At 36.9% G+C, this 10,313-nt stretch overlaps 1 protein-coding gene across 1 annotated transcript; it reads left to right on the forward strand.

The window, feature by feature from the left end:
• The first annotated feature begins 5,512 nt into the window (after positions 1-5,512).
• LOC124399997 (matrix metalloproteinase-9-like) lies at positions 5,513-9,622 on the forward strand. Its single transcript, XM_046871436.1, has 13 exons — positions 5,513-5,734; positions 5,865-6,103; positions 6,220-6,368; positions 6,570-6,698; positions 6,884-7,057; positions 7,151-7,324; positions 7,440-7,613; positions 7,724-7,879; positions 7,960-8,179; positions 8,390-8,529; positions 8,620-8,770; positions 8,891-8,994; positions 9,150-9,622. Exons 1-13 carry the CDS (start codon positions 5,600-5,602, stop codon positions 9,254-9,256), a joined length of 2,052 nt encoding a protein of 683 aa, XP_046727392.1. The 5' UTR covers positions 5,513-5,599; the 3' UTR covers positions 9,257-9,622.
• The last annotated feature ends 691 nt before the right edge of the window (positions 9,623-10,313 follow it).

Genomic DNA, 10,313 nt, shown 5'->3' on the forward strand with positions numbered 1-10,313 from the left:
TTATGTTCAAAGTTGGAAATAGTTGTGCTGCTTAATATTTTCTGGACCTGTGAAAGTAAAAAAAGTAAAAGTGAAAAAACTAAAAGTAAAAAAAAACAGTGTTTATTCAAAGAAGAAATTTTGTGTTAAACTATACGCTACAAAAGTTTGTGGTCAGTCATTTTTTTCTGTCTTTCTTTTCTTTTCTTTTTTTCTTTTAGAAATTAAAGCAATAGTTCACCAAAAAATGAAAATTTTGTAATGAATTACTCGGCCTAAAGTCGCTCCAAATTCGTAACACCTTTGTTCATCTTTGGAACACAAATTAAGCATTTTTCTACCAATATATACCCCATGTCCCTCCTCTGCACATGTCTCTCAATTGGGCCTCTCTCATTTTGTCTCCAAAATGTCCTACATGCACTGCCCCTATAAATTATTATGCTTTTGCTTAAAGTAAAAAACTCATGACATCCCACTCCATATTTACAGGGTCAGATTTGAACATCTTGATTAATTACAACTAAATAGACTGAATACTTTTCCCACAAGAGTTGTTACTACATATTATTTTTCTAATTACAGTTTTCCCTAATTGATGTTCTATTCGTTTTTTTTGCATGTCAAATCAAGGAAAACGTTACGTTACTCAATTTAAAAAAAAAACAACACAGGGCTTAACCAAAGTGTTCTATATTTCCATTGATGATGCAGAACATGACATCGCAACCACAGTCATGGGGATTTACACAATCCGGAGAGGAGATTCTACAGGACCAGATGATGTATGAGTTTCTGTAAAATGTAGGTGTAGGAGTTTCTATAAAAAACTCAAAGTTGTACTTGAGGTTGTCAGGAAAACTTAAGTAAATGCCCCCGATGTTGTCAAAGATTTGAGCAACCTGGACTGTGTGATCTTGGCATTCGTCATGCTGTTCGGTCTCAATTATGCTCTTGACTTAAGTTTTCCTGACAAAAGTACACCTTTGAGGTTTTTACAGAAACTCATAATGAACATGGATGGATGGACACAAGTTGAATGCAAAGATCCAGCATCTTAAAATTAAGCTATTTGCGTGAGATTATTTTTGGGGACACACTATGTTGTGAATTGCTTTTGATTTTTACATCAACATAAATAAATTACCACTTGGCTTATGGATGGTTTATAATAGCTCTATTATACATTATTTTTGTACTATACTTTATAATACATTGCATACTGATGCCTTTATTCTTGATTTTTTTTTCTTTTTGGGGTCACAGTTAGAAGGATTTCTGCCTAATAATTTATTTTCCAGTTAAATGTTTAATTTGTTTAACAAGAATAAAGAATTTCTTTTCATGAACATATCAATTTCATTTAAACTATATTTGATCAAATTTAGTTGGCCCAACCCAATTACATTTCATTGCATGAATTTGTTTCTTATGAGTTGGGGCTACACATATTTATTGGATGGAAATCCTGCCCTTAATTAAATTGAATATCAATAATGTTTCTAGTGTATTGAGAAAGGGCATTAGCATTCTTCTTAATTTTTCCAGACTTAGGTATTTTTATTTCACAATTTAAACAAGAGAGCTGGGCCACCCAAAGCTGCTCTGTTGCTCCCAACTTTGTTGTAGTAAGTTGGCTTGAAGAATTTTTTTCAGTATAGACATTGCACTTATGACCTAAAAGGTATTCACACAACTTTTCTGTAACAGCCCACTTCAGTGCCAAAAACTGTAACTTCATTGAGCTAAAGTTAAGCATGTTACTTTCAGGTGGGCAAAGATCACAGCTAGAATAGGCTATTGGCCTGATCTTGCCCTCCTGCTCTTGTGATAACATTGCCACCAGCCCACAATCGCTAGCATTAGCTTCCAAAATGAAAGCCAAAGAAAAGTTGGCATAAGCCAAGATGGGAGCAGTAGTAAGTTTGGCCTTTAAGTCCTCAAAACTTTGTTCACAAGTTTCTGTCCCAACAACATCCAAGCTCTGACCAAACCCATTCTGGGACTTTATGCCAGACAACTCTACCCTTTTGTGGCTCACAGGGCCAGGTCCACCGTATGGCTAAGCTTTTGCATCTGGCCGCTCATGATGTCTCCCACATCCAGCACTCGCAGCAGGTTGGCTTGGTATGCCTGTAACACCGCCATGGTGTGCAGACATCCAGCGGCCTGACCTGCCGAGGCGTAAGCCTTCTCCACCAGCGCTGACTTAGTACGCAGAGGCTTGGTGGGTAGTGTCGGGATGCCACACCTAGGGAGAGATAGCCTGCTAGCATCTCTTCAACCCATAGCATGACTCCATAGCCATGATCCCTAAGCCCCATGACATTGGAGAACACCGCGTTTTTGGGGCTAAAGTGGTGGGCCAAGAAGGGACTTGGACACCTCGGTGTGCAGGTCAGGGAAAAAAGACCCCAATGTGGAGGCTCAGATGCCGGGAGCAAAAAAGCGGTCATCAAGCTTGTTGGATGAAGGAGATTTACGCTCATCGGCTGGGCAAGACATATCCAGCTTCTCCACGGCATGTGTCACAACCTCCAGGAGCTCCTCGCTTTCAGGTTCACAAGGAGCAACGCAGCTCGAGTTCCTGAAAGGGAACTCAAAAGCCTCAGTTTGGTGCTAAATAGAGTTAGAGGAAGTTAAAGAGAAACCAGACACTTCAATAGCCCTCACTTCCACTATTCCATTCAGCAAACTAACCACATCAACATTGTTCAGCTGTCCCAAATGGGTATGATGACAGAGCAAAACATCAACAGCGCCAACGTTAACAATAGGATCATACACTGTCCCTCTAGATATCAAATCAAAGAGGTAGATGCTAAACGTTCAACCGGAAGACCAGAAGCAATAGGCTAAAAAAGAGTTGACCCACCAGAGGAACAGGTTGCTACCACGAATTGTGTTACACCCCTTGGAATGCGCTGAGCCCTTTCCTCTGAAACGTTACAGAACCAGAAGCTTTAGTGACAACAGGCAATTCAAACAAGGCTGAGCTATGTTGACCAAAAAAAAAGCTTATAACATTTACTAATCACATTCATGCCAAGAACACCAGGAACACCTGCACCTCCAGGAGGATTCCTTATTAAAAATATGCTACAGCCAGGTATAATCCTTTCACAGAGAGAGAGACATCTAGCTCCAGGTATCCCAAGTAGGAAATGGCTAGACCATTAGCAGCCATAAGCTGAAGCCACTGACAGGACTGCAAACGGGTGTTCGAGGAAAAAGCTTTAGCAAACAGTGGACACCATAGACCCACTATTCAGCAATATCCACCAATAAGAACATCAACATGGGGACTATTAGAGATTCAATCAGTCATCCTGACCATGCTACCTGAAGCAGTGGGGCCAGTAAAAGCCCCATCCAAACTGTGACTCTGCGGTTTGGTGGGTACTACTTTTCCGACCCCTCTTGAGAATTAAAGGGCCTTACTGGAGGGTGAGAAGGTAGAGAGGAAGCTGCAGAGTGAGAACAAAGATAATGTGGGACACGTACACCATCACATTCCCTAGCAAAAATGACCAGGGTGCTGACACCACCTACAAATAACTGATCCATCATAAGTTTGTCTACTACGACTTTTAATGGCGCAGAAGTAAGGATATACTACTGGTTAATTTATTAAGTTGATCTTGTTGTTGCTTTAAAAGATCTTTAAGCTCCCCTAGATTAGACCTCTGAACACTGTATTGACTGTATAGGACTGTAGAAAGGACATTACTCATAATCTTACATTTCAAGACTATATATAATCACACTCTTGATATCACCCAAATGAGGATGGGTTCCACTTTTGAGTCTGGTTCCTCTCAAGGTTTCTTCCTCATAACATCTAAGGGAGTTTTTCCTTGCCAAATTCACCATGGCTTGTTTATCAGGGATACATACACATTGTTCACCATAACTGTTAAATTCTGTAAAGCTGCTTTGAGATATTTTCTGTTATGAAAGGGGCTATAGAAATAAACTTGACTTGACCTCTGAACACCATTGCTAGGAAAATGATTAGTAGATCATAAGTTGATGGAACAGAATTATTAGGCCCTCATACACTTTCAGGCATGTCATCCTATTCCTATCTAATGGTGTTCCCACTTACACCAAATAAAGTGGCCTTGGGATGACAGCAAACTAATTGCTTCAACTCTCTACAAAGAAAGCAATCTGAAATGTGTTCAACAAACTGATCACGTACCAATACCTCAGCATTTTACATTTCTGTAGGTGCAGCCCTCTTCGCCCTATCCATAAGGTGAATCAAAGCTAAGGAAAACTTATGGAGACTGTCTTACTCCTGCTGTTTCCTAGAAAGAAAAAAGGAAATACTGAAGACAAATGATGGGCTTGCAACCCATTCATTAATCCCCACACACGAACTGCCACAGAACATTGGACACTTCCTATCCTGGTGGACAAGAACAAGTCTCTCTTTATAGATACTGTGGTACCTTCAGCAGCCATAGTAGAAGACTATGAAGGCTATAGCAATGTCAGAAGAAAAGAGATGTGGCTTGTTCTTGGCAAAGGCGCTCATTATCAGCTCTCAATTACCGTATCTTGCAGCTGTTCCTCCTCCATAACTGCTGCACACAAAAAAGCAGGCGGTAACAGTGGTTTAATGACATCCCAATTTCAGTAATTAGTTCAGTGTAATTATGACCACTGCTAAAGATAAACTGATGAATCATGAATTTGTATCGTTCTGCATCAATTCCAACTTCCACATCTCAACATGTTGCAACATTCCTTAGAACAAAAACAGTAAAATGAGTAAAATGTGCCTGCATGGGAAATTTGTTCTCTGGAAAAATATTTAAATGTGGTCTAAAATTAAAACAAATATTACAGAATAATTTAATTATATGAATAATTGATTATTTAATAAATAATTATTTTACAAATACTGTACATAATGTTGCATTCACAGGGACCTTTAAGAATAAAATAAGTAATGACAGAGAAGTATTAGTTCACTCAATATAGGATGCTACTATAGTAACATCTAAGATGGTTGCTAATGTGTTGTAGTTTTGTAATTTATTTTAAATAACAGGCTGGACACCTTTGTGGCTCGTATTTAAAGATGCCTCAAACTGTTTCTTTTATTAGGTCCATTTGATGCCACAGGTCATTATTCATCAATATATTGAATAAATCTGATTAAAATATTCGTTATTATTGTGATTAAGAATGTGTTTACATAATAAATATGGAGCTATATTTAGAAGAATATATATATATATATATATATATATATATATATATATATATATATATATATATATATATATATATATATATATATATATATATATATATATATATATATATATATATATATATATATATATATATAAGAAAAGAAAAGGGAAATAAACACTATATGTTCTGTAGAGTGGGCGGTTGGTAGTTGAGTGGGCGGGTGGATGAAGCAAGCGTCAGAATGAGGATAAAGTTGAGTAATCTCTCATCTCTCATCAGGACTATAAATACTGGTTGTAGAACTTTAATAAAGAAGGAAGACTAAAGAAGACTCAACAGCTACAGAGACTTTAAGAGATTTCAGACAGCTGTGCTCAATTTTGCAAATCAGTGGCTGAAAGCTCTCACCATGAGAATAGGCATCTTAGCATTTATGGTTCTTGGCACCTGCACTTTAAGTGCATGGTGCCACCCAATTAAACCCAAGTTTGTGGTCTTCCCTGGGGATGTACTCAAAAACATGACAGACACAGATTTGGCTCAGGTGAGTTTTTTTTTTCTTCCTACTTTATATGAAGGTTTATACAAGTGTATAAAGCACATTGCTTGAGAAAATTACACATGTATTTAAGTGACTTGACTGATTGCCTTATGCTGTTTTTTTTTGTCTCCAGAGCTACCTGAAGCGATTTGGGTATATGGATATACTGAATAAGAGTGGACACCAGGGATTAGTGTCTACTTCCAAAGCTCTGAAGAGGCTGCAGAATCAGTTGGGTCTTAAAGAGACTGGCCATCTGGATCAATCCACAATCGAGGCCATGAAAAAGCCACGTTGTGGTGTTCCAGACGTCCGCAACTATCAGACATTTGAAGGAGACCTGAAGTGGGATCACAATGACGTTACATACAGGTAACTATGAAATATGTAAGCTCTAATCGATGTGAGGGACCGCTACAGTTAAAGGGATTTTGTGAAAAGCTACCAAGTGAAATACTAATTACAATTTCTAATAATATTTTTTATAGGATTCTGAACTACTCACCAGACTTAGACGCCTCTATTATTGACGATGCTTTTGCCCGAGCCTTCAGTGTGTGGAGTGATGTCACACCTCTAACTTTCACACGTCTCTATGATGGCACTGCTGACATTATGATCTCATTTGGGAAAAAGAGTGAGTTTTAATAATAAGATCAGACTTTTCTATTAGCTACCTAAGAAAAAGCACAAATACAGTCAATTCTCAGTTGTTTATGGTTTACAGTTGTTTCAGTACTTTACTAAATTGTCAATGCAGTCTTTACCATCATACAACTGTGCAACACAAAGGCCTAAAAAAAAGTGAAATAATTTAAACAGCATATATTTTTTTTAGATCATGGAGATCCCTACCCATTTGATGGGAAAGATGGCCTGCTGGCACATGCCTATCCACCTGGTGAAGAGATAAAGGGAGATGCTCACTTTGATGATGATGAATTCTGGACCCTTGGCAATGGACCAGGTGAATTTTTTTTAATTGCCACACGTGATCAATTTAATAGCAGTGATGTTGCAGAAATACTCAAAAATAGAAATAACTCCCTCTAGAGGACTGTTTATATACTAACTAAGCATACTCGATAAAAATTATCGGTGAGTCACAATTTCATGTAAGCATGAATGTGTTGGGGGTTTTTTTTCCTTTAGAAATCAAGACCTACTTTGGCAATGCAGAAGGTGCCATGTGTCATTTCCCTTTCCGGTTTAAAGGGAAGTCGTATTCCACTTGCACCACTGTAGGTCGCGATGATGGCCTGCCATGGTGTGCAACAACTGCTGATTATGGCAAAGATGGAAAATATGGTATCTGCCCTAGCGAGCGTAAGTTCTCCATCATCTATTACAAGACATAAGCTTCATTTCAGGGTATTTGAGATGATAACTTGCTGAGTTTTTTTCTCTCTTTCTTTACAGTTCTTTTTACATATGGAGGAAATGGAGATGGTGAAGAATGTGTCTTTCCATTTGTGTTTGAGGGGAAAACATATACCAGCTGTACCACTGAAGGACGTAACGATGGGTATCGTTGGTGCGCCACTACAGCCAGCTTTGACCAGGACAAGAAATATGGATTCTGTCCTAACAGAGGTAAGAGCCTGTAATGAACCATTTGGCATAGAGAATAGATATATTAGGTGTCAGATTTACTTAATGACATAAATGACAGCAAATTAAAGGTCTATGTATAAATTTGGGCCAACAGATACTGCTGTGATGGGTGGAAACTCTGAGGGGGAGCCATGTCACTTTCCTTTCAGGTTCCTGGGGAAAACCTACAGTTCCTGCACAAGTGTAGGCCGCAGTGATGGAAAACTGTGGTGTGCCACAACCAGCAGCTATGACAAGGATAATAAATGGGGCTTTTGCCCAGATAAGGGTAATTATCTTAGCTTTTAGCATTTTCATGCCAGTGTGCCTAATGATATGGATCTCATTGACGACAGTTAACACATATATATACAGCACATAATTCTGCTTCTTCTGCAGGTTACAGTCTGTTTCTGGTGGCAGCTCATGAGTTTGGACATGCCCTTGGTCTTGAACATTCCAACATCCAGGATGCTTTGATGTACCCAATGTACAAATATATAGCTGACTTTTCTCTACACCAGGATGACATTGAAGGCATCCAGTATCTCTATGGTATGCAGATGAGCCCAGTCATTAAATAATCATACAAATTTTGTGATGAACAAGACTGTTCCTGTCTTTTGCATTTGCAGGACCCAAAAATGGCCCAGAACCTACCCCACCCAAATCATCAACCACTACATCTACTCAAAAACCCAAATCCACTACAACACCACCAAAGACTACTTCTGCCAGTTTTACAATAACTTCATCTGTGTCTATGCCTGGAAAACCCTCAGTTGATCCTTGCGAGGTGGATAAATTTGATGCAATCACAGAGATCCAGGGAAAGCTTCATTTCTTTAAAGATGGGTAAGAACTGATAGCTGGAATGCAACAGTATGACCTAGGCCCTATTTTCACCCAGATTATGTAAAATTGATTTTATGGCCAAAATTTAAGTTGGAGCTGCTTGAGTAACGATGCAATCAATATGTTGATTCAAGTACTAAATCATTATGAGTATAGACCATAATTAAAATCGGTGGTAGCTGTGAAACTTTAGTTTTTCATTACTATTAGGTACTACTGGAAGTCCTCAAGTGGTGGCAACAAGCATCACCCAGTTTCTTTCAATGTCTCGAAGAGATGGCCTACCCTGCCAACTAAACTTGACACTGTTTTTGAGGATCCTCTTACTAAAAAGATTTACTTCTTTGCAGGTAAAACAAAAAAGAGATAACTTACTGGAATTGGTAATTTCCAGTTTATAATTTATTAGACTGACGTCTGATATTCTCCATTTGTTTCAGGCACTCGGTTTTGGATGTTTACTGGACAGAAAGTAATGGGACCACGCAGAATTGAGAAACTTGGCTTGCCTTTTAGCTTGAAGAAGGTTGAAGGAGCATTGCAAAGGGAAAAAGGCAAAGTGCTGCTTTTTAGTGGGGAGGATTATTGGAGGTGAATATATATCAAAAATACTCCCACTTAATAAAAAAAAAATAACATGCTTACAGTTTATATATACTATAAGATATTGAACAAATATCTACAGTTTTTGGTCTTTGCTAATTTTCTTAGGCTGGATCTAAAGGCTCAGAGGATAGATGAAGGATACCCCCGCCACACTGAAACTGACTTTGCTGGTGTCCCAATAGATGCTCACGATGTGTTCCTTTATAAGCGTAAGTTACATTGGTTGGCAATCAAATATTCAAAATATATTCACAACAATTTTAAATATCAAATTTCAATTAAGTTTAAAATTGTTCAAGAAGACACTATAGTCAGATTTCAAAGATTTAATAAAAAATACCACTATTTATTTGTTTCATTTCAGGACACTATTATTTCTGTCGAGATATCTTCTACTGGAGAATGACCACCAAACAAAAAGTTAATAAAGTTGGATATGTCTTTGAACTTCTAAATTGTCCCAATGTCTGAATAGTTTTTCATCGGACTGAAGTATTTTAAGAAAAGCACATCAGATGAAATGCAAATTTCATATGTGTTTTTAAAAAGAATTTACAGTGTTAATGAAAAGAAAGAAGTTTTCAAATAAGAATTGACAATTTTTATATATTTTATATATATTTAATTTTATATTACAAATATATACCCACAGCAAATGGTGAATTAATAAATATATTGTTTGTTAAAATACATGTTATCTTCTCTTTGTATTAAAGCTAAGTTTGCACAGTGAATGTTTATATCAATTGTCTGATTTATTATAAATAAAACCATTTTGTTAAATACATTATGAAATGCATTTAAAGTATGATTGTTTTTTCTTTTCTTTATCACTAATGTTAAATCAATCACAGATGTTAGCAAAAGAAATTGTTATAATTTTTTTTTTCTTTTGTCTTCTGGAAAATGCTACATTTCTTTTATAGAAATAAAGAAAACTAAATAATTTACACGGATCGGTTTTACACCCCCCTGCCTCCTGTATCATGTTGCCTTTTTGAAAATCAATGTTTGCACCTTTCGTAATAGATTACGAGCCAGTCGATGGTGACGATATGGATCTCAAAATGAGATCGAATATGATAATTTTCTTAAGAAGAATTAATGGTTTGACTGTTCAGGACAATCGAGGGATCGTAAAGCATAAAAAACAGTTGCCCATCTTAAAGGTAACAGCAAATAAGAATTAACTATCAAGTGTATGTGAACTTCTGAACTTCATGTAAACTCAGCTTTTGTCTTGTGTACCTGATGTTAAAAAAAAAATTTAAAAAAAGCTATGTGAAATAGCAGATGCATGGCAGCACTACTACTTTTTTAAAGAAATGTTTAAGTATCGCTCCTATTTATTTTAACTATTAACTATTTACAGATAAGTTACAAATTCTTCAAGTTTCCTAACACATTAAAAACCCCGTGGCTGTAATAGAAATATATATATATATATATATATATATATATATATATATATATATATATATATATATATATATATATATATACACAGTACAGACCAAAAGTTTGGACA

This window comes from Silurus meridionalis, chromosome 17 (assembly GCF_014805685.1).
Source record: "Silurus meridionalis isolate SWU-2019-XX chromosome 17, ASM1480568v1, whole genome shotgun sequence".
NCBI classification, from domain to species: Eukaryota; Metazoa; Chordata; class Actinopteri; order Siluriformes; family Siluridae; genus Silurus; species Silurus meridionalis.

Bases quoted from the DNA above. Each gene is read 5' to 3' on its own strand.
- LOC124399997 (XM_046871436.1), top strand. From the start codon at position 5,600: ATGAGAATAGGCATCTTAGCATTTATGGTTCTTGGCACCTGCACTTTA. The intron at 5,735-5,864 runs GTGAGTTTTTTT...TTTTGTCTCCAG, and splicing joins CAGACACAGATTTGGCTCAG to AGCTACCTGAAGCGATTTGG. The intron at 7,058-7,150 runs GTAAGTTCTCCA...CTTTCTTTACAG, and splicing joins TGGTATCTGCCCTAGCGAGC to TTCTTTTTACATATGGAGGA.